The sequence below is a fragment of the Ovis aries genome, chromosome 11 (assembly GCF_016772045.2).
Source record: "Ovis aries strain OAR_USU_Benz2616 breed Rambouillet chromosome 11, ARS-UI_Ramb_v3.0, whole genome shotgun sequence".
Taxonomy (NCBI): domain Eukaryota; kingdom Metazoa; phylum Chordata; class Mammalia; order Artiodactyla; family Bovidae; genus Ovis; species Ovis aries.
The window spans coordinates 20407845-20431479 of NC_056064.1; the positions used below are offsets into that span (position 1 = coordinate 20407845).

General features: G+C 59.3%; 1 protein-coding gene across 9 annotated transcripts in view; it reads right to left on the bottom strand.

The window, feature by feature from the left end:
- Positions 1–23635, bottom strand: part of MYO18A (myosin XVIIIA) — a 101234-nt gene that overhangs the window by 28938 nt on the left and 48661 nt on the right. For 2 of the 9 annotated variants that reach the window (XM_027975194.3, XM_042256588.2), the window contains 20 exons: positions 16946–17036; positions 16649–16755; positions 16349–16525; positions 15788–16001; positions 15249–15391; positions 14591–14691; positions 13826–13889; positions 13452–13596; positions 13085–13105; positions 11745–11756; positions 10793–10969; positions 10524–10614; positions 10110–10302; positions 9193–9279; positions 6992–7133; positions 6668–6827; positions 6226–6412; positions 5634–5880; positions 3515–3624; positions 99–164 (listed from right to left, as the gene is read on the bottom strand). In XM_027975194.3, the coding sequence (XP_027830995.2) occupies positions 99–164; positions 3515–3624; positions 5634–5880; positions 6226–6412; positions 6668–6827; positions 6992–7133; positions 9193–9279; positions 10110–10302; positions 10524–10614; positions 10793–10969; positions 11745–11756; positions 13085–13105; positions 13452–13596; positions 13826–13889; positions 14591–14691; positions 15249–15391; positions 15788–16001; positions 16349–16525; positions 16649–16755; positions 16946–17036 (2535 nt within the window). Of the gene's footprint in view, positions 1–98; positions 165–3514; positions 3625–5633; positions 5881–6225; positions 6413–6667; positions 6828–6991; positions 7134–9192; positions 9280–10109; positions 10303–10523; positions 10615–10792; positions 10970–11744; positions 11757–13084; positions 13106–13451; positions 13597–13825; positions 13890–14590; positions 14692–15248; positions 15392–15787; positions 16002–16348; positions 16526–16648; positions 16756–16945; positions 17037–19096; positions 19232–23635 lie in introns of those variants that run through there. The other 7 variants (XM_027975204.2, XM_060395295.1, XM_027975188.3 and 4 more) reach the window with 7 other exon arrangements.

A 23635-nucleotide genomic window follows, 5' to 3' on the forward strand; every position in this document is an offset into this window, starting at 1 on the left:
AGTTGGACTGAGCAGGGAGGGCAGGAGGGGAGGACCAGCCATCCGGATAAGGGTGATCAGAGCGTGGGCCCAGCTGCCTTCCTGCAGGGTCAACTCACCCGGCTCAGGCCCATGCAGCAGCTGCTCTTCTCCAGGTCCAAGGACTCTAGCAGCTCCTCTACTGCCTGCAAGGAGAAGCCTCTGTCAGGAAGCCCCCAGGAGACTCCCCGCCTCCACGCGGGGCTTCACCCAGTCACTCAGCCCTTCTCATCCTCCGTTCAGCCCCTGATGTATTCAACAAGCACTTTCGGTGGCTTCTGCAGCACCAGGCTCTGTGTTGGATTCTGGGGATATAAAGATGACTGCAAGAGGAACAAAGCTCTCTCGTTGGGGAGCCAGACACGAAAACTGGTGGAATGCACAGAGGAGGAGGCATCTAAGCCAGAGAAGGGGGCCGTGGAAGGCACCCGGAGGAGGTGTTGCTTGCGCTGTCTTTAGCTACAAGTAAGGATTAGCAAGACAAAGTAGGGGAGAGGGCATTTCAGGCAGAGGGACAAGCAGGCGTGAAGGCCTGGAAGCATAAGACAACAGGAAGCACTGAGGAAACTCCAGGTGGTTCAGAATAAATGGAGAGGGGTGGGCAGCAGTTAAGGGGCAGGTGGAGGGGTGGGCAGGGGCTAAAGGACATGAGCCTGTGCGCTCTGAGCCCCTGAAGTTTCTCTCCCTGGGAGGGGGGTGGTCAGGTTTGCTCTTTACAGAAATCCCACCGGCCAAAGAGCGGAGGATGCATGGACCCCTTAGGCAGGAATCCATAGGAGAGAAGACTAGAGCCCGACCCAAAGGGAGAAGAAGAGGGGGAGATGCAAGAGACGTTAAGAAGATGGAGCTTAGAGACCTCCCTGGTGGTCCGGTGGTTAAGACTCCACACTTCCAATGCAGGATTCAATCCTGGGTCCCGGAACTAAGATCTCACATGCCACAGGGCATGGCCGAAAGAAAACAAAAAAAGATGGAGCCTTGTTCAATGTCGGGGAGAGGGTAGATGAGAGAGAGGAAGCTAGGGACACATGGAGGTTTTTGACTCGCAGAGTAAATAATTAATTCCATTCTCCATTTCTCAGGGCCTCCTTGGTGGCTCAGTGGTAGAGAATCTGCCTGCAATGCAGGAGACCCCGGTTCGATCCCTGGGTTGAGAAAATCCCCTGGAGAAGGGAATGGCAACCCACTTGCCTGGAGAATTCCAGAGACAGAGGAGCCTGGTGGGCTACAGCCCATAAGGTTGCAGAGTCAGACACGACTTTGTGATGGAGCACAAACACATAATCAGTTTGGTTTGAGCATGCTGTGTTTGGGGTGTGATGAGGCATCCAGGTAGAAGAGTTAGAAAGCAGCTAGACAGAAACGCATGTCTGGAGCGGGAGAGAAGCCTGGGCCAGAGGTATTGATCTGGGAGTCATCAATATATATGCAGTAATTGAAGTGATGGGTGTGAATGAGGTTGCCTAGGAAGAGGGTGTAGCATAGAAAATAGATACGGTCAAGGACAGAGTCTTAAAGAAGAAAGGGACCTTTACTTCAGGGGCACGTGGATGAAGGGACGCTCAGAGAGACTGAGAAAGAGAAGAGGGAGACAAGGGCAAAACCAGGAGCGGCAGCGAAGGAACCGAGCAGAAAATGATTCAAAAAGAACAGGGCTGTCGATGGTCGCATGTTGGCGAGAAGCACCGAAAAGTGCCCGTGAGCTCTGGCAACATGGAGGGCTTGGGAGGACAAGCCAGTTCCAGGTGTCCTTGGGGTGGGAACAGTGGTGGGGGGAAGGATGAATGGCAGGAGGGAAGTAAATGTTGATGGCCCAGGGCACAGGGAGGGCTGATGGAAGTTCCCTTCTGAACGTAACATCTGTGGACTACTTCTCCACTGAGAGAAAAGAGGTGGTGGAGAAGGAGCGGTGGAAGGGACAGGAGACAGCGAGGACTTCGTCCTGATGGAGCAGCTCTCCAGAGACCAGAGGGAATGGGTTCCGCAGCACAGGAAGGAGGGGCTGGGTGAGAGGTGCCCCTCCCGCACCCAGACAGGAGGGTGGGGGAGGAGGGGACACCTGGAGAGGAGTGCGCAGGGGCCAGGGGAGGTTGGAACCCTGATTCGTATTAGGGTTCGGAGGCAAGGTCAAGTGCTGGGAAGATGCAGCAGGAGAGGATTTGAGCGAAAAGACAGAGAATGGGATAGCAGAGGCGCTCGGAACAGAAACCAGGTAAGGACGGAGCGCGGGGAAAACTGGAGATCACGGACCTATAGGAATTTCAGTCCCCATTTTCTCCCACAGCCCTTTGGGAGCTCCAATCCAAGGAGGGCTTAACGCCCAAAGGTGGCCCTTCAGGGAGGGGTTGGGCAGGGCAGGTGCTATGGGACTGAGGAGCTGAGGGTGAGGAAAACCAACTGGACCATAGCGTCCAGACTGAGAGGAAGAGGAAAGGAATGGACAGAGCAGAGGAAATGGAGTGGGGTCCAGAAATGAGAAGTCTCGATGGAGTCACAGAGCGGGTGTCCTGAGAGGAAGAGAGGGGATGAGCTGCACAGACAGGAGGCTGTGGTCAGAGATTTCAGAAGCGGAGCACTTCCAGAGATGATGAGATGCTGGGTGTATCCTGAGGGGAGGTGGGAATGGAGGTCAAGGGTCAGAGAGAAGGGGGCGTGGCTTGGGTCATTGACATCCACACCGAGGTCACCCTGGACACTGGCAGGTCCTGGATGGACGGGGTGGAGAGAGGGTCTCTGAGGCTCCATCAATGTGGGTCTGTGACTCGGGGGGCAATGGGAGGTGAGGGGGTCCTGCCCCATCTGGCATAGCAGGCTCCCTTGTAGGAAAGCCATCCTAAGGCCTGAGATGCCTTCCGAGTCAGGCTGTGCCTGAGGCCAAGGCACAGCGCAGGAGAGTTCCCCTGCTCAAGGAGCCCTTCGCCTCTCCGAGGAGCTGCCTCTAGGGGTCAGAGTGACAGCCAAGAATGGCAGGAAGACATCCCTTTGTGTGGCAGGAAGTCACTGACCTGGCCAACAAGGGCCCGCCCAGGGAGCCCGAGGCTCACCCTGCACCAGGGAGGTGCTGCCACGTCAACCTTTCTCCTGGGAGGGATGCCTGCCTCACCCCTGGGCAGCTTCCTGCTGGAGGGACTGGTCCCTGACATAGAGGTCAAGGCCGAGGGGCCCAGGCGCTACCGGTGGGGCATCCAAAACACTAGTTCTAATCAGTCCCCTGGGAGGCTCTTGGGTGACTGTCTGGCTCAGCAGATAGCGGACACCCTCACCTCGGGCCTTGAGAGCAGGTGGCTCTTCTGTGATTTCTGCAGTCCATGGCCCGGGCTGCCTTCCCTCCACCCCCAAGCCTGCTGCTAAGTGCCCATCCCGGCCCTAGGCGGCCCAAACCAGCCACCTGAGCAAGGGCCAGCCAAGCTCTCTCTAGGCAAGGGATGGCAGCTGGCTCAGAGGGGTCTGAGCAGGGGGAGGAGTGTCTGGTGGGGCCGTAGGGGCCCAGACCTACCCGCCTTTCGTCCACTACGATGTAGTTACGCCCATGTTTCTTGGTCAGGTGTGGGGCCAGGACGTCAAAGCGGCGGCGGAACTCGGAAAACACCATGTGGTCAGGGTAACCTAGAGAGAGAGGAGCCCAGGCCCATCAGCCTCGTCTGCTCCCAGGGAATGATGTCTTGAGGACTTCATAAAAAAGAGGGCATCAGGGAGTAGCAGAGAGGAAAAGTGCAAGTGCCTGGGGCTGGAATCCTGCCCTGGCTCCTCATATCATGTGACCTTGGCTGAGTCACTCAACCTCTCTGAGCCTCAGTTTCCTCATCTTTAAATGGGGAGCCCTCCCACTTATCCCGCAGTCACAGTGCTTACAGGAGAAAACACGGAGAAACAAGCTTGGCTCACTTGTTGAATGTTCAGTAAAATGTTCCTTTCCTTTCCTCGGTTCCCTGTGGCAGGTATCAGAAAGGGCACCCTTCCTGCCCCCATCCTGACCGTGGGCCCTAGGCCCGGTGACCAAAAAGCCTTGTAGATTCCCTTTCCCCAAAGAGTGTCACCTCTAACAGAGATCCTCTACCGCCTGGGCTTGAGGCTGGAGCAAGGTCAGGATGGAGGCCAGTGAGAGGTTACCCCAAGTCACCCCGAGGACACCAGAGCCCATAGCAGAGGACCAAGAGACCTACTCCTACAGACTCTCAAACCAAAAAAGAAGCCTTAGAGCCAGAAAGACCTCATCCTCCAGAGCTGGAAACTGAGGCCCGCGAGGTGGAGGGACAGGCTTGCTCAAGCTCCCAAGGAGCAGCTGAGAGCAGCCCTGGATTCCAAACCGGGGCTCCCAGCAGCCCGTCGGGGGCTCGCTCTGCCACGGCAGCCAGAGCCGCTCTGGGAAACCCTCCAGCTGGGAGAAGGGCTGATGCATGTGCCTGATAATTGAAACAGGAGGCGGGGGCCGCTGAGGGGCCAAGACAAAGTGAGCTATTGATTGTATCTGAATTGCAATTAAATTGATGGGCCAGGATAGCAGGTCCGGACGCCTGGCATCTTAATTAATCATCAGTGCTATCGATGGGGGCTGGGAGCTGGGGGAGGGGAGGGGGGCCTGCCACCGCTGGCCGCATCGACCTGCTTGTTTGAGTAAAGCACATTGATTTTGGTTCAGAGCGGTAACAATCTGGTTTTGAAATAATAAACACCAACTCCATATCAAGACGTGGGGACAGATCGATGATTTATTTTCAGCAGGGCAGGGAGCCCGTTTCCTGGCTCTGGCTGCTAAGAAAAAGTGACGGTGCCCCTGGGGGTGCCTCATGGGGACCTGGTTGTTGGTGGGTGGGAGCCTGCCTACTCCTCCAGCTAAGGGAGATGAGGGCAGAAACCTGGCAACTCATAACATCTCGGGCAAATGAAACACTACATGGAAGCTGGTCTGCTTAGATCAGATCTGCTCTGCCACTCATGAGCTGCGTGACTTTGGGGAAGCTACTTACCCTCTCTGAGCCTCAGTCCCCTCATCTGGGGATGATACTAGTACCTACATCTCATGAGGTTGTTGTGAGGATTAAATGAGTTAATCTGTGTGGTAGCTTTAGAACAGCATCTGGTATACTATAAAAGGATGTTAACTACTATTATTATCATCCTCTCTGGCCCCCTCTTCTAGATTCCTCCATAGAAAGGGTCTATCTGACCTTTCTTGGGAATTTCAAGTTCTTCAGAGAGAGTTAGCACCTCATTTCTCACTGGGGGGCTGGCCCCTTCTTACAGGCAGCTGCTCCAGTAGGACACTGGGTCAGCTGTGGGCAGAGCTGACCTGCCCAGAACAGGAGAGGGGAAGAAGAGAGCAGTGGGGACAGGGCATGTTGGGTGCGCAGGGGCGCGGATGAAGAGGGCTGGACTGTGGAAGAGAACGAAGATCAGCAGGATGGAGAGAAAGAGCAAAAGGAAAAGACCCGGCTGGAGAGATGCAAGGAGAGACCCCAGAGGAGGCGGTGACAGAGATGAGCGAGGTCCAGGGCCACTGGGAGACGGGAGGGGAGCAGCTCCCCTCCAGACCCCGGGGCGGGGGGGGGGGGGGGGGGGGTTCCTGTTAGAGCGGTGGGGAGGGGCGGGGGCAGCTCTGGGACAGAGGGCCCCACCTTGGCGGTACATGCGCATGGCGTCGAGCAGGCGGGAGCCCCGGAGCTGGGCCCGCAGCAGTGGCACGTCCAGCGGCAGGAGGCCGCCGGCCTCGCAGTGCTCTCCCGGGGGCAGGTCCAGCTCGCTGCTGCTGCTGACTCTGCGGGAGGCTGCGGAGCGGGGCTCCCCGGCCCAGCCCTCCGCCACCGGCAGGAAGCAGTGGACGAAATGCAGTTTGGACTTCTTCACGGTGTCAATGAGGGCGTCCTGCCGAAGCGGAAGGATCGGCCCTCAGTGGGAGCTGACAGCCCGAGCCAGGAGGCGGGACCGGGCACCAGCATCTCCACTCTGGGCAGGATGGCAGGTGGCCCTCCTCCCCTCCCTCGGCCAGGACACTGCTGAGCCTGGACAATCCTGCCCCTACCAGGCCCCGGAGACCACTCACAGGCAGCAACACTGAGGAAGGGCTGTGCCCCCCACCCCACCCCCGCAAGCTGCGACCAAGGCCAGTGGGGTGTTGAGTGGGCACGGGTGACCTCGGTGAGCCCAGGAGGCCCCCGGCCCCCTGCCAGCGTTCTGGAAGTGCCCTGGCACCCCTGTGGGCACACTCACCACCTGCAGCTTGATCTGGATGCACAGGGACTTCTTCTTGACCGCTGCCATCCCCGTGGTGAAGGTCTTCCGCATGCTGGTGGCCCTGCGCAGCGCCAGCTGCGAGCCGCCCTCCAGGCCTGCAATGGAGCCTGAGAGCACCGTGGCGCCGCCCGCCCGGCCCAGAAACAGGTTGCTGATCATTTTTCTGCCGGGGGAGGGAAGGCCAAGGAGGGGAAAGGTCTCATTCATGGAGCCTGTAGAGGCCGGCTGTCCCTTCATGCAGCTCCTAGGATGCCCCACCACCCCCACATGACCGTGGCCAAGGGTCCAGGTTATCTGGGTGTGTGTGGGGGACCCTGTGGGGGAGACCTCCCCTCCCTCACCCAACAGAGACACTGCAGAGGAAACCCTCAAACAGTAAGAAGAGAACCAGGGCCGGTAGAGTGAGTGGCGCTCTTACTTCTGGGAGTCCTGTAGGAGCCGAGGGGCGTTCTGGGCGGCTGGGTTCTGCTTGGTGTAGCTCAGCCAGCCGGCTGTGTTGTACTCCACCCAGTTGGTGCCGTGGCTGTGGCCCAGGAGGAAATGGTGCGATTTGCTGCTGCGCAGGAGGGGGCTTTGGCCTGGTTTGGGGGTGGGGAGGAAGCAAGGTTCAGATCATCAGTGCCCAGGCCCCAAAGCCCACAGACTCAGTGAGCCCCACCCCAGGCAAGGCCAGCTGAACCCATATATACATAACCAGGTTCTCAGGAGAGGTAGTGGGGCACTGCCCTCCAGGCATACCCACCTTTTTTGTCACCTTCCTGCGGGCCGTAGTAGGAAAAGAGGCGCTCCAGGAGGGTGTCCTCCGTGGCCCCTGGCACCAGAGCCTCCTCTTCCAGCAACCACAGCAGGCCCCTCGCCTCGTCTGTGCGGGCCAGCGAGCGGACCTGTGGAGACAGAAAGAAATCCCATGGGGGCACACGGAGCTGTGGCGGGGGGCAGGGCGGGGGGAGGGGCGGCCAGGACCGCTGGTTCCCAACCACACACTCTGAACATGCTACAGAGATACACATACACACACTCCAGCTCCTGCCACTCACGGCTGCCATCCTGAGGAGCAGGTGGGCAGCAAGCAGAAAGAGGGGCCAGAGAGAGAAGCCCATAGCACGGCATGATTCCCAGGACCTGTGTCCAAAGTCCCGAAAGACTGAGGCTTCTTATGAACGCCAGGCCCACGTCCAGAGGCTGTCCTCCACCTGCAGCACCTGGAGGTCAGGGGGGCTTGAGCGAGCCCCATGTTGCCTGCACTCTCTGGGTATCACCTTCCAGGCACATTTAAAGGGCAGATCTGTAAGGCTCTGAGTACAGAGCTTGGCCCAAAGAAGGCTGTCAGTAAGAGGTAAGAGACGGTTGTGGAGTGACCCCTGGTCCCCCCAGGAGGGGAGAACACAGGGCCTGGAGCTCTGCGGGTGGGGTCACTGCAGGGTCATAAACTTGAGTGCCGAAAGCCTAAGACGGTTGACTTAATGCATGTGGCAGCTAAAATGGGCAGGGCTGGGGTGACCAGGGAGCAGGTACCCACATCTACCAGCCTGCACTCAGCAGCAGCCACCTGCCATCCTAGAAGAATGTGGGCCTGAGAGTGTTGGTAAATTCCCCAGTTTTTCAAGAGAATGTGGAAATACTGAATTCTGTTTCTAATTCCCCATACAGACCAAATAACTAGGTGTGAGGGTCCCTTTTCTATGCAGTTCCCAGGTCTTCCTTGGGCAGGAAGGACTCTGGCTGGCCTCTAGGGACTGGGGACAAGAGAAGTAAGAGAAGTGCCTTCTTTGACCCCAGCTGCCCAGGAGGTCTGTGCTGCTAGGAGGAAGCAGAAGGTGGGCAACAGAGTAGCTGGAGCTGTGTGGCAGGAATGAGCAGGCAGCCACTGGAGGGGCGAGTGGCAGGCGGGGCACCAAGGGGCTCCTTTGCCCGGAGGTGCAGCTGCTGATGCCAAGGCCCATCAGGTGAGGGAGGTCAGAGGAAGGAAGGGACCGCCAAGTGCTATCCAAACACACCACCTGACCCACTGCTGCACGTAAGTCCCCTGGGCCAACTGGCCCACCTCCTGGGAAGGGCAAAGACTCTAGAGGGAGGCCTTGGTGGGGGCCCAGGTATCAGGAAGAAAAGCCAACTTCCCCTGGGAGGTGGGGGACTTGGGCACGTTAAGCACTTCTCCCAGGAGGATGAATACTCGTTCTTTCGGGGCACTACCCCTGGGTCAGAGCCTTCCCACAGAGAGGGGGGCAAGGAGGTGGGATCCAAGCAGAGGACGGAGATCAGCAACCTGGCAAAATTGCCGGTTCTTCAATCAAGCACCTTATGAAACTTCCCTAACTGAAGACGACTGCCAAACGCCAAGTGTCCATCAGGCCAGCGAGTCCCCCAGGCAGCAAGGTGCCCAAGATGCTTGCCCAGCGGGTGACAAGGCCCATCCCCAGAATGAGGGGCGAGGGCTCACACCCACATAGCCCCTTGGTTTTATATCTGTATACTGTATCCGTATTCAGCCAGAATGCCACCTCCTTGCCCTGCTCTGCAGAATGCCACCTCCTTGCCCTGCTTGTTCCTGTACTCGGGGACAAGGGGAGGGGATGACTGTGTCCTCTGGGTCCAGCCAGGCCCTCACCCACGAGGAAGTGGTACAAGGGCTCCTGACAGACATACCTGAAGCACAGCTGGGACAGGGCCTGAGCTCAGACACCCAGGGGCGAAGCTCCCTACGGCACCAGGGCCAAAGGCCACACTGTCCCTTCCCTGGCCAGACCGGCTGACAGCTGAGGGCAGGCACACAACTGCAAAGTGCTTGGTATCCGGGCCTGACTGCTGCACGCCCCCATCCCCCACCTGCCCACAGTGCCCCCTCCGACTGGCAGGCAGCAGCTCACAAGGGGAGGACTCTGCCGAGGGAGAAGAATGGGAAGGGTAATAAAGGCCAGCCCAGGCCCTCCCTGGAACTCCTACCAGGGACTGATGGGAGGCCTGGTCCACGGCGGCCACAGAGTCATCTGTGGCCGGCTCCAAGTCGTCAAACGCCAGCTCGATGTTCTCCTAGAAAGGAAGGTGGGGTGATAGTGAGCACGGGGCCATGAGCGGCCCTATGAGCAGGCCAGGTGGGAGACACTGGGGTGAGCAAGTCCAACGTCCCATCAGAGCGGGAGGCACGCTCCAGCAGCCTGCCTGACGGACGCTCACCACCTCTCAAGGCCCCGCACTGTGTCTCTGGGCAGTTAACTTCTTCTCACCTCCTTCACAGTGAGATTAAGTCTCATACACATTCCTGTTACTCACACCCGCTGATCTGGCCACCTGGAGTTGGCCCACTCTCGATTTCATATACTCATCCTCGAAACACTTGAAGAACAACTATCATTTTCCTCCTGAATCTTCTCTCATCCAAGATAAATATCACCCCCCCAAACTCCCCAGCTCATTCAACTCAGCTCCACGTCAGGTAGGATTCTCAGATCCCATCTGGGATACCCTTTTATGGAGGTGGTGGGGAGGGCTTAATAATTAGTCATCATCCTCACACATCAGGAGACAGGGGAGGCCAGGCCAGACACACATGGAGGCAGGAACTGCCCGGAGATGGGCCAAGGCAGGTGGCCTTGAAGGCGGGCAGAGAGGGGCCCCCAGGGAGGGACCCTGCAAGCATCTTTGGCTTCTTGGAGAGCAAACTCCACCAAGAAAGGATGCAGCCTCGGCAGGAAATGCCTCCTGCTCAGACAGCACGGGACAGAAGCGTCAGAGTGAAGAGCTGGGCAGGGAGCAGCCGGCGGGGAATCTGCTGCACCCACAGATGCCCCCCGACCCCCAAGTGTGCCAGGGCCAGGTGAGCCTGGGGGGCGCTAGGCGGCAGGGGCAAGGTCAAGCGCTACCTCCTTGTATCTTTCCAACTCCTGAATGAAGGTCCGCTCATGGAAGAGCCTCTGTAGCCGGTCCTGGGCATAGTTGTGGCACAGCTCCTCAAAGGAGGCCCCACGGGCCGACCCACCCTGCTCAGGGTTCTGGAAGCCTGGGGTGTCCACAATCATCACGGAGCAGAGCGAGTGCTGGCTGGACTTGAGAGCCCTGCTCGGGGAGAGCTGGGTCAGAGCCCCCCAGGGCGGTGCCCCGGTGGCCAGGCAGCCCACCCTGCCCTAAGCCCGATTCCCATCCCTGCCCAGGAGCCCAGGACCCGAGGGGAGAACTCAGCTGCTGGTGGAGGCTGGCTCTGCCTCAGCGACCCCACAGACAAAAGGCATCAACCCTACTTCTGTCAGGCCAGGAAGCCGAGAGTGCCTGGCACCCACCTATTCACCAGGGAGATGAGAAGCGTGAAGAGCTCGCCGTAGAGGCCAGATGCCATGCCCTCCAAGCATTCCAGTGCACTCAGTTTGGGGCCTGTGGGCAAGAAAGTCAGCTCTATCTCCTGCTCCCTGGGACTCCATACCTGGGCATGCTCCCTACCCACCCCACCCAGGCCCAGGCAGGGTGAAGCATCTGTTCGCCCAACAGTCTGCCCACCCGGAGATGGCAGTGCACCCTGGAAGCGGCCTCCGACCACACGGGACTCGGGTACCTGTGCCGTCACCCAGGCTGCTCTCCTCGGGGCCCTGGCGGAAGGATGTGGAGCGCTGCAGGGTGCCACCCTGGTGGTGGTGCTTGAAGATGGCTGAGGAGAGCTCTTCCAGGCTGCAGCCCAGCAGGTACGCAGCCTTCTGGGCCCACTCGTGGCGAGCAAACTGCCTGCGTCCAGCTGTGAAGTAGAAAAAAGAATCTAGCATCTTGGGTCTCCTTCCTCAGGCTGCTTGATGACCACTGTACCCTTCGGCTCCCTCGCCCGTAGCGATAGGGAACAGGCACCCTCTAGAAGGAAGAAACTCAGCCCTGACGACATCAGCAAGGGCTTCAGGCATAACAGGGACAACCAGCAGCTGCTAGTGCTGCCTGTGTCTCTTAGGGGTGGCATTTCCGACTCTTTGTGACCCCATGGACTCCCTCCCCTCCAGGCTCCTCTGTCCGTAGAAGTCTCCAGGCAAGAAAACTGGAGTGGGTTGCCATTTCCTTCTCCAGGGGGATCTTCCCCACCTAGGGATTGAACCCCAGCCTCCTGCATTGCTGGCAGATTCTTTACTGTCTGAGCCACCAGGGAAGCCCCTTGGAGAGAATGAGCAGATCCAAAAAGAGGAGGTAACTCCATGCTGCAGCCACCAGAGGGCTCCCCAACAGCTGGGAAAGCCCCTTTAGAGGACTTGGCTCCAGGTGGCCTACCTGGGAAAAGCACAAGACCAGCCTGTGCCTGGTGGTGGTGGGGGTATCAGAAGAGTACTGGCGCCCGCCCCCCCACTCCGTGGACACACTAGGACCCTTCCCCTTCGCCCCAGGCATCCACCAGGGGAGATCTCAAATATCCACTGTGGCCCAACAGTGGGGAGGCAAGAAAGAGCCGCAGGGGACTGGGACGACGCGCCTCAGCCAACACATGTCTAATCGCGGCAATTAGGGAACGCTAACAAGAAACAAGGTTTTACCTTCGGCAGCTTCTGTAAGGCAAAGGACCCAGCATGCAGCATGCAAAGAAAAACAGCGTGTTAGCAAACAGTCATCAGCTGAGCCTGCCAGGCCCAGGGAAGGGCCTGTGGGGGGTGGGGGTTTGTGAAGATGAGCCAGACAGAGAACACAGCCCCCATTCAGAAACTCAGAAACACAAACACACACACACACACGTGCACACATTCACAGCCTCATAGTATTTGTATGGATATAATCACAGTGACACACACAGAAAGAGACCCACAAATACTTTCTACCACACATACACACACCTGCACATACACACACACACCCCTAGCAAATCCTGGAAACTCTGAAGAGCTAACAGACGCTGCTCAACAAGGTCCATGTGCTGACGCACTCAGAGCTCTCCACATGCAGTCAGCACTGAGTAGGGCTACAGGAAACCTGGGATGTCACCTCCTCAGAGGGAAAGAACGTCCTCAACACACAACCATACGGCCATCCACCCGCCCATCCATAAGTGTGGAGACAGCTTTAACTCTGAGCCAGCTTCCTCTTTGCCAGGGATGCCACCTGCTGGGATCATAAGGTACCTACCTTACGATGCCTGCTCTTTCCTGCATCCACCCTCCCTCCCACCCACCAGTGCTTCCTCACTCCTGCTGACAGCCTGGGGCCCTTCATATCCCAGAGGAAAATGAAGCCAGTGCCCCAGGTGCCATTCAGAAGCAGCAGCCCTTTCTCTACACCGGAGGAGAAAGGGGTGAAGAGCCGCTCAGAGCGCCGGCCCATCCATATCATCTCGGAGCAAGGCAGACCAAGCCACAACCAAGCTCCAGCCATTCGTGAGACCCCAAGCACTAGCACTAATGCTGAAGCTGCAGCCCATTCGATACCACGGCGCCTGCTGCCCCCTAGTGGCCGCCACCCTGACATGCAAGAGGAAGAGGCCCTTAATAACCATAGCGCCTGCTGCCCCCTAGTGGTCTCCACCCTGACATGCAAGAGGAAGAGGCACTTAAATACCAAACCAGTGAAGACTAGGGAAGATTGAGGGGAAACTGGCCTTGGGAAGCCCCAGGAAGCAAAACACCCTTCCCCATCTATGCCCCAGGGAGGGCATCCTGAGAGGTTCCAGGATCTGTACACAAAACACGTAGAAGCAGCTGTTCCTGGGGCTCTGAGAACTCCCGCTGACCACAGGCACCCTCTCTACCCTCAAACCTGGAGCTTCTCCCAGGCCAGTGCCCTCTGCTCTGATAGAAAAAGCCCAGTCCCCAGAGAGAGCCCAGGGCAAGCACCAAGACAGGGCACAGTGGCCCCTACACCCCTGGTCGGGGTCAAGGTCAGTTACCCGCTTGCTCCTCGGGGGCCTCTGTCAGGAAGGGAACAGAAGGAGAGTTATTCTGGGGGGTGGGGCATGCTACTCTGAGTTCGTGCCCTAGTCTTTCCCCTGGGCCCCCAAACTCCCAAGCCCCCTGCTGTTCACAGCACTTCCGGCCACTGCCACCTCAGGCCTCTGGCCATCACTGGCAGAGACGCTCCTCTGGGTGTTTAGAGGCTTCTGTTCTGATGAGGGGGACTGGGAGAAGGGACAAGCCAGAGAGAGGTGTCTGATAACAGGCAAGTATGTGCAGGGCGAAGATGAACTGGGGGCAGGCCGGGTGCCCACCCACTCTCCCGGGTGACCAGCCAGCCCGCTGGGCTCCATGGTGGGTTACCTTTGGTGGCGCCTGCAGCCCCCAGGTGGTAGATGGCAGCCAGGATGAGCCAGCAGGCTTTCTGTTCGTCCGGGGAGACGCCCAGCACCTTCATGGCCGACTGGAGCTTACTGAACTGCTGAGCCGCCTTCTGCTTCTCCTCAGGCTGCAGGGTTGGATGGGTACATGGGCAGAGGATCTCAGATGGGGTGTCCCTTCAGCCATCCTCATGCTGCCAGGCCCTCAGGGCAGCCCAGGCTGGGGTACTGCCACCCAGCCTGAGCCGGGTTCTTGCTATTCCCCTGGGGTACTCCAGGCCACCCGAAGCTTCTCCTACTCCGAGGCCCCGGGCTGCCAACCACCGCACCCCCCGACCCTCGCCATAGGCCCCTCACCTTGGCCAGTGGCACAATCCCAAACACATTGTTCTCTGCCAAGTGGTTCAAGTGGAGCTCTGTCCTAGGGGTACACACGAGGCGTCAGTGCAGGGCTGGGTCCCCACACCAAGTCCATCTCCCCACCAGGGTGGAGGCAGAGACTCTGCCTCCAGACTCAGTTCTGTCTCTCCACCATGCCCTCCCGTCAGGCACCTTTCCTAACTGCCCCGGATGCGAGGCTAGCACCCTGGGCTGCTTGCTCAGCCTTATCATTTATCCTTTTTTCAGTGAACACAGACAGCAAGCCTGAAGGTCTAAAGGGAAGAGCCTGGCAGAGGACCCAGCATCAAGGCAAGGGGGCCAGCGTGGAGGGCAATGGAAAAAAGGCTTAGGCTTTGGCCCCTGTGTGGGCTCTAACACCAGCTCAGCCCCACACTAGCCATGGGACTGCAAGCAAGTCCCTGACCACCCGCACCCTGGGGTGCTTTCCTCTCCAGATCTGGTGTCATGGGGAGCAGAGATCCTAGCCAGGCCCTGGGAATGCTGAAGTGTCAATGGTGCCCCTCACCTATAGCCAGGGGCCGGGGGTCCAAGGCCAGGGAGCTCCTGCTGGGCAAGGCCTATGGCTCATTCAGCTCATCACCTCCAGGGCCTAGCTCAGAGCCTAACACATAGCAGCCATGAAATAAACAACTGGCATGGGATACAATCGGGGGCAAAGCCCAGGAGCTGGCAGTGGGTGGGAGCCCAAAGCATCCTCCCAGTGCCCTCTGTCCCACTCACCTGAGGGTGCCATCCCCACAGGCCAGCAGGTAGTAGAAGATGTTGAATGTGGCCTCACCGGCTGGACGTCGGGCCACACGCAGCTTTTCCAGAAGCATGGTCTGCAGCACAGCATAGAGGGTATGTGGGCTGGAGGGCAGGCCCAGGTCAGGCTTCCCCAACCAGGCCCGTGGCAACGAGCAGCTGCATCTTATTCTCCAGGAGCTCAACCAGAGGTCAGATCACCTCATAGGCAAGCGTGTCAGACCCCAGAGCTGGGGAAGATCACATGCCCTGCCACCCAACCCAGCCGCCAGGGGAACCAGGCACTCGGGATGAGCTATTTCACAAGCACGGAAGGGAACCAGCCTCAGAGGGTGGGCCTTACTTTACTGACAGGCCAGTCCTGTATGGGTCAATCAGGCTGAGAGAAGGCCCTGAGCAGCTAAGGTGTGGGCCACCCCAGGATAGGCAGGAAGCCAAGCCATGCCCCACCCAGGGCAGGAGGCACAGCGGGTGGGCAGAATGTGGAGGCTCTGGGCAAAGCAGGACAGCCCTGCTGGGGCTGGGGTCCATTTCGTTGGGGCAGAATCTCAGGAAAATGAGGCGCAGGAGAGAGTCTGCTTTCTAGACATGGAAACCAGGCAGCCAGTCTCTTACCACCCTGCATGCCCCTCACCTGAACAGAGGCGGAGGCCACCTGGCCAGCCTGGTCAAAGTCCAGGGAGAGGATCTGGGAGAAGCGGGTGGCGTTGCCGTTCATGACGGTGGGGCTATTCCCAAAGGCCTCCAGGAGGGTGGACAGAGCCTGCCACTTGTCCACTGCAGAAAACAGGCCCCGGGGCTGTCAGGAGGGCCAGGCGCTGCTCGCCCCCAGCCACAGGCTCCAGAGGCCCAGGCAGAATAGGAGGCCCAGCCCGTAGCTGCTCCCCTAGTACCCAAAGGCTCAGTTACTCACACCAGAACTGCTGGGGACAGAGAGGTTTTGAGGACACAGAGAGGCCCAGGGGGGAAAAGAGCTGGTGTCTTGGCAGGGCCTCCATCCCCAACCCCTCTCCAGCCCCGCCCCCTATCCAGCTCCACCCCTCTCCGGCCCTACCCCGCCCCTATCCAGCTCCACCCCCTCTCCAGCCCCGCCCCCTATCCAGCTCCACCCCCTCTCCGGTCCTTCCCCGCCCCCTCCAGTCCATTCTGTTTCCCCGGTTGCCTCTGCCTCACCAGAGAACACCTTGTTCCCGCTGGTGCCTGCAATGGTGGCCAAATATTGCACCAGATGCTGGCAGCTGGTGGTCTTGCCACTGCCACTGCTGCCCAGGAGGATGATGGACTGGTCCTGACGGCTCATAAGCATCGCCCTGTAGGCGGTCTGGGCTACTGCGTAGATGTGCGGGGCCATGTCCTCCCGCCGACACCCCTTGAACATGTGCATCACCTGGGGTGTGAGAGGGATGGAAAGAAGGGGTGGGAGCTCTTAGCTGGCCCCATGTGGACAGCCCTCACCCCCGAGACCCACACCTTTCTGGGCTTTTCACTCCAGAGGAGCCAGAAAGTTCGGAGGCTAAGGTCATACATGGAAGTGCAGATACTAGTCAAGTCCTGGCCTCTATGCGAGGTGGTGGTGGTGGTGCGGCTTCTGTCCCCATCCCTTGAAGTGACTCCTGTCCCCAAGGTCACTGTGAGTGTGGACAAGAGCCCTGTGGGATGCCAAGTGGAAGAGGCAGGGCCGGGGAAGGTGGGCGACGCGGGGAGGTAGAGGGTGGTGGGTCTGTGGGGCCGCACCTTCTCCGAGTACACGGCCGGGGCCCCTCGGGGACTGAGGACCAGCAGGCTGGGGCCGGCGTATGTGTGCAGCAGGCTGGCACCGTAGCGCTGGCGCAGAGTGTGCAGGACGCTAGACTCGTTGAGGTACACCAACGAGGCCAGATCCTCCAGACGGTCGCAGGAGGGAGCATTGGCCTGCAGGATGGGACAGACAGGTGGGCACCGAAGAAGAAGCAGATCTGGTTGGCCATGCCAGCAGACAGCCTGCCCAGCCCGGCAGGGCGCCCCTCTGGTGCCCTCCACCAGCCTCCCACAAACCTTCTCCACGTCCTCCTCATCCACGTCCAGGATGGCCCCATCGTGGTCCAGCTTCACTCGCACCTTCCCCTCGGGCAGGCTGAGCTCCTTGGATTTGAGCTGAGTGGCTGCAGAGCAGAGACAGACAGACAGACAGACATGGGCCTGGGAAGCCACAGCAGTCCTCTCTGGGGCTTTCACGGCCCCGCCTTCTCCCCATGCACCACCCAGCCCTGCCAGACCCAGAGGCCCACCAGCCGCCTAGTCCTGAAACCAGAGGGGCCCAGGCACCTGCCCCCTGGGCCTCCCCAGACTCACCCAGCGAGAAGCCATCCTTATGGACAAGCCACACCTTCTCTGTCTCATACCAGGCTTCCTCGGCTGCAATCTGCTCTTCTGTCTTCACCTGCTGGAGGGAGGGGAAGGACAGAGAGTCGGAGCCTGTTCTGGAAAGCATGCAGGGACAGCGGGAGGGGAGATGCGTGACAGGAGGGGCTTCCGGATGAGCCACTGGGCGAGGGGGACGAGAGACATCAGAGATGTCAGAGAAGAAAGACAGGGACACATGGTGGATGTGCCCAAGAGACAGCAGATCCCAGGAGAGCAAATCACCAGCCGCCCTCCTGTCCCCTCCCCGCGAAGCCTGGACTGTCCGTATTCTGCGGCCCCAGCCCTCACCCTGGGCTGCAGCTGCTGTGACCTCACAGGCCCAGCTTCTCCATCATCCACCTGACAGTCCCTTCTTCACCAAGCGGGGAAAAGGCATGTCCTCAAATCTGAGAATGTCCCCCTGGGGACTCAGTGCAAACTGATGGGAAGGTCTGGAGTCCTAGCCTCGTCCCTGACCTTCCCTCCAGAGGATGCTCTCCTGGCAGGGGCTGTGTTCAGATGCACATGCCGGCCTACTGTGCCCCCTCCACACCTCCCTGAAGGGGCCCAGAACCATATGGACGTGCTGAGGCCATACAAGGGCATGAAGCGGCATGGCCGGGGACATGAGGCAGGGGCGGGGCAGCACTGCTCTGTCAAATGCAGGAAGAAACATGCATTCCACACGAATGGGCATGGACATGGGTATAAAGGGGTGGGGAGCACCTGGAGGCCCAGGTGGTCACCAGTCAGAAAGAAGCATTTATGGGCACTGTCATAATGTGGGGCTGCCAAACCTGGCACCCCCTAAGATGACTTGAGCTGGGCAGAAATGGTGCCTGGGGGAGCTGGGCAAATGGGAGAGGGGCTCAGCCCTCAAGGCCCATCAGGGTCCTTTTGTCTTGTGGGTTCATCCAGTGGCCTTGTGGGGAAATGGTCACCACCCCCCAGGGCATGAGCAGTCCTCAAACTAGCCCTAACTCCCAGCTTTCTGGGGGTCCCCAGCTCAGAGGTATTATTAGTCCCTTAGAGTCCCCCATCCTCACAAGGCCTGGGGCCAACGTATAGACACTGCTCTGTAACACTGATCCTCTAGGTGAGGGGTCACAAAGGACAAGAACAGATAAAAACAATAAGTGTGTTCTCTATTACATTTCTTAGAGCTGAAAGAAAAAGATCTGTGTCCTACTCCCAGGGTGGATTCCAGCTTCAGATCACTCCCTCTCCCTCGCTTCATCCCTCCAGGGCTATAGAGTCAGAAGGATGGCTAACACAGTGGTCTCTAGACTCTGCACATTGTGGACGGGTGAAATTACCCCTCAAACAGGAGGATCACCTTCATGGGGCTGCCACCGTTTAAATAAGACATCTTTTAAAAAGGCTAGATATTTATATTTGAAAAAGATTGGCTTTATAAAACAAAATTACTTAAAGAGAAATCATGAGATAGGGGAAACCTTTGTCTTGAATGGGCACGTTGTAGGAGTCAGATGTTTGGTGACTAATGACATCAAAGGATAAGGGGCTCTAACTAACTCAACTAACTCCTTTAAAGCTAACCCGAAGAGAGGTTCCCACACTGGCCAGCAGGGGGAGACAGAGGAGGTGCTTTTTCAGGCTCTAGAGGCCGGCGGTGGGGGGTGGGGGCGGAGGCCAGGGGGGCGGAGGTGGTGGGGGGCGCCAGGTAGAGATTCAGGAAAGCTTTCTCCACCCAGAGCTGGAGCCACAGGAGACTCGGGTTTGATCCCTGGGTCGGGAAGATGCCCCGGAGGAAGGCATGGCAACCCACTCCAGTATTCTTGCCTGGAGAATCCCATGGACAGAGGAGCTTGGAGGGCTACAATCCACAGGGTCACACAGAGTCGGACACGACTGAGCGAAGACACACACCCAGAGGCCGCAGGGACTGAAACAGCTAGGAACCGACACTCTGGCCAGGCCCTCGGGCTTCAGTGGCTGAGAACCTCGCGCCACAGAGGCCTAGACACTCCTCCGGGGCTGGACACAGAGCGGCGGCCCCATGCCCAGCTCCCGGCATCGCCTCCCCCGGGGGGTCCCCCCAGATACCAGCTGGGAGCCAGAAGGGGAAAGAGGCCTTACACTCCAGCACGAGGCCCGAGCACAGACGCCAGCCCAGGTACAGGCTGGGGGTAGCGGGTGGTCACCGGAGGGCTCCTGAGGGGGGCAGGAGTGCCCTACCTGGCTGTGGGCAGGAGAGGCGGCCCCAGGGTCCAGCTACCAGCGGCAGGCAAAGGAGAAAGAGAGAGAGAGAAGAGGGGTGAAGACAAGCAGGCTGTCCACGTGTCCCCTTCAGCAAGCACCCCGGGCCAAGTAGGGGGGAAGAGGGACGCATCCCCAGGAGGTGAGGGGGCTGGCCGGGGCAGGCGCATTGCACCCAGGTAAGGAGAGGCCAGACCAGGTAAGGAGAGGCCCTGGGTGGCGAAGAGACACTTGTCACCATCAGACTCCTTAGTGCAGATGCTCTGATAAGTCGTTTCCTGTGGCAGGTGGCAGCCTCCCTGCCTCTGGCCACAGTCTCTCCTGGGCTGGCCATCTAGTCTACACTCCAACAGCCTCCTCTTCTGTGTTGTTAGGCCAGGCCACCTCACCACCACAGGGCCCGAGGCCCCTGGGAGCCTGTGGCCCGATCTCCTGGGAACTGCCCAGCCTAGCTCCCCTGTAGCCACGAGACGCCAGCATGGGCTGTCCCTCGCCTCCAAACACCCACCCGAGGGTGCCACTCCCCACGCCAAGGGCGGTCTTTCAGAGCTGTCACCTCTGCGTAGCTCATCAAACAAGACCACCAGCAGCCCCATGTCTAGGATCCCTTCTTCAAAGTCCCACGGCACCCCCGCCGCACTCCCGCCCCACGGCATTCCCGCCCCACGGCACCCCCGCCACACTCCCGCCCCACGGCATTCCTGCCCCACGGCACGCAGAGGCTGCACCTATCCAGGTGCACCTGCCAGCTGCCCAAGGACCACAGACTGTGTCCAGAGCCTGCGGCCAGCCTCCACCTCCCCATCTCAGTCTGGTTACTCCAGGGCCTTTCTAGAAACGAAGGGGAGGCCGCCTGGCCTTGGATCTTGCCTGTGAGAAATGGGCAAGGAGTTCAGAGCCCCACTTGGGTCTGGAGAATCAGGGCTTGATCGAAAAAGGAGAGTGACTGCTCCCTGCCTCACACCCACTAGGTCCTGGCACCGAGACAGGCTCTCTGGGGCAAGAGACTGGGGCCAGAGGAGCGGGACGGATCTCCAGCCAAGAGGGGCCCCTCCCATGGGTTCCCTGGAGGAACAGACCTCACTGTGCTCAGACCCCCGCCCTGCCCTTCTCTCATTTCTTCACATGGGAAGCCCACGTGCGGGCCTCCAGGCCACCAGGGGGACCCCCTTCCATGGTTGGACACACACAGTCTGGCTGGCAGCCCCCACAAAGAGACCAGAGACTCAAAACCACAGGTGAGAGGCAGCATTACTGGAGCTGTGAAGATCCTCTCGAGCCGCCGGTGGGCCTCCTCTGCAGGGCTCAGCCAGACCTCGGGGGCAGCTCCAGCCTAAAGGTCAAACCACCATTAGTCCTGGCCCCGGGGAAGGTTAGGGGCACAGCACACCAAGCTTCTAGCTCAGGAAGCCACTGGGACCCCCATGGGTAAGTGGAATAAGGTCAGTGAGGCAAGCAAAGCACCACTTTAAGCTTTTAAGCTATCAAATGAGAATAAAAGGGCTTCCTTGCTGTCTCAAAGGTGAAGAATCTGCCTGCAATGCAGGAGTCGTAGGAGACAGAGGTTTGATGCCTGGGTTGGGAAGATCCCCTGGAGGAGGGTGTGGCAACCCACTCCAGTATTCTTGCCTGGAGAATCCCATGGACAGAGGAGCCTGGTGGGCTACAGTCCCTGGGGTCACAAAGAGTTGGACATTACTAAAGCAACTTAGCACACACCCACGAGAATAAAAAAGGTGCCTGGGAGCTCTAGGGTTAATTCTCTCCACCACCTTAACCCTTTCAGCTCCTAGATGGCCCGTTCTCCCATGCATCCTCTGGCCCCCACCCCAGGCCCAGGAAACACATGGCTGAACTTCAGGTCAGGGCCCATCTCAGCCTCAACTCCACCCCAGAGAGAGGCAGGGGGCCAGAGAGCCAGAGGGAGGGCAGCCGGCCCAGGACCAGGCATATGACCCTCTCTGGCTCCTTGGAGGGTCTCCTTAGGGGCTAGTGGTTCAACTCACGACCAGCCCATCCAGCCAAAATGCCCCTGCCAACTCCTGTGTGCCAGGTCGGCACTTCCCTGAGGCAGAGTGGGCCAGGCGGGATGGGGGCGCTGCGGCTGCTCCCCTCTCAGTTCTTCAAAGCCCAGGAAGAATGGAATGGGGAGCAAGGCGGGTCTGGGACCTTAGGAATCCTAGCAAGTAGCAGTCAGAGGTAGGCCTCTATGGCCTGGGGGACAGGACAGGCCTTTAGGAAGTACCCTGCCCCCACGTCCCCAGCTGTCCCCTTCCAGCCAGAAGGAGCACAGAAAAGCAGTAGTGAAACTTGGCACGTACCCCACTCCCCTATGCAACCCCATGAGGCCCCAGAAGGGTTCACAAAATGGCAAAGCTTGAGGAGAAATGCTCCCCAACCCAAAGACCAGCCAAGCAGGCATCACCTTCCAGGGAAAGGGGCTGGATGGATCGTCCTCAGCCCTCCACTGTGCCTCTCAGCTTCCTGTCCCACCCAGAGGACACTGTGGACAGATGGGAACCCCAGATCCAAAGGGGGGCCCACTGTGCTCCTTTGCCACTCAGGCCTAGCGTTCCTCAAGAGTCCTGCTGCCAGAGGGGACAGGAGGGGACAGCTGCCCAGGCCTGAGGAAACCGTGACGGCAGGGATGGCATCAACAGCACTGTTATCAGCACCACTGCGTGCTCAGTCGTGGCTGACTCTCTGCGACCCCTGTGGACTGTGGCCTGCCAGGCTCCTCTGTCCATGGGATTTCCCAGGCCAGCATATTGGAGTGGGTTGCCATTTCCTTCTCCAGGGAAGGGATCGAACCAACTAAGGGATCGAACCTGTTTCTCCTGCCCTGGCAGGTGGGTTCTTTACCACTGAGCTGGGTCATCGTTTTCTCGTGGAAAGAATGTGCTTGGTCACGGGTTGCTGCTCATTATGTACATCGTTAGACACTCCCAAATACAAAAATCACTCATTTCCAAAATACTTGTGGTCCCAAGGGCTTCAGAGGAGAGACGGTAGACCGATATGAACCCCAAGCGACAGCGGAAGGCTCCGAGATGCTGAGGGCCCGCAGGAGTGAGGGGCTGGCGGCAAGGTGTGAGCACAGGCCACCTGACCTCAGAAATTCTTTCTACCCTCGCAGTATCTGCTAAGACTCTGACGGGCAGCTTGGGATGTGGTGCCTCCTGCTGACACGGTGTGGGGCTCAGGGCCAGGCCCCGCCTCCCACGCAAGAGCGAGAAAAGAGCAGCTCCATGCAGTCAACAGGGCCCCTGGGTTCTGGCGTTCGATAAAGGAAAGCCATGCAGCCCTGCCATCGGCACGTGGCCCGGGCCCAGCTTCTTTGCAGTCATGCGGGGCTTGTGCAAAAGAGCCTGGGGAAGCTGACTGCCAGCCCTCCGTCGAGGACAGTGAGGGGACCGGGCGGTTAGTGACACACTCGGGTACCTCCTGCTGCGCATCAGGGACTGCTGACTTGTTCGGCTGCAATCCAGTGAGGTTCGACTTGAGGTTCGGGCCAGCGGAGCCTGGGTCCGCCAGCTCTTCCGGTGGGGCCGGGGAGCCTGGTTTCCCCGAGGAGCCTGGCTCCTGGCTGGAGGAGGGCTTCTCCGCCTTCCCAGGAGACTGCCTGCCCCGCGGCTTGTGGTCCTTGCCCCGGCCCCGGGACATCAGGCTCCGCAGGCCCACAGAGAGCTCGTCCTTGGGCACCTCCTTCTTCGCTTCGGGCTTAGGTGGAGGAGGAGGGGCAGGTGGGGGTGGCGGCTTGGGGCCAGGGGCTGCCTTTTCTCCTTTTTTGCCTCGAGCCGGGTGCTCAGGGGATCGGACCCCTCTGCCCGGAGGCTCCTTGGCGCTCCCAGGCTCCTCACCAGGAAGCACCCTGCTCACCACCTTCCTCACTGCGTTCGCCACCCTCTTCCGGGACAGGCCCTGGGCCTCCTCGCTGGGGCCATCCGCTGAGGTAGCCGCCGGGCCGTTCATGGCTGGGGTGGAAGCGGGGCTCTTGGCTCTCTGGGGAGGCTCGGAGGGCACAGGGCTGGTGGAAGGCTGAGGACTCTTAGATGGGCCACTGCTGCCCTTTGAGCTGCCCTCTGGCTACAGTCACACAAATACAGGAAGACATTAGCAGCAGGCCCTGTGTCCCTGCCCACCCTACCCAGAGGAATTTGGAAGTAAGAGGCGTGCCCTCACACCTGGTCATGGAGACCTTCCATTCATTCAACAGACAACACAAGCTCCAAGAGGCCGCCCCAGGAAGCCCCCGTTCTATCCTTCAGAGAGAACAATTGCACTGAAGAGTTTGGCTTCTCTCTCCCACAGAGCACAGGTAGGCCACCTGCTGTCCAGCTCCAGGCTGAGCTTTGAGAAGCCGGCACGGGATTTCCAAAGGCCCAGGAGGCACCCCAGCAATACGGGCTTATATCAGGA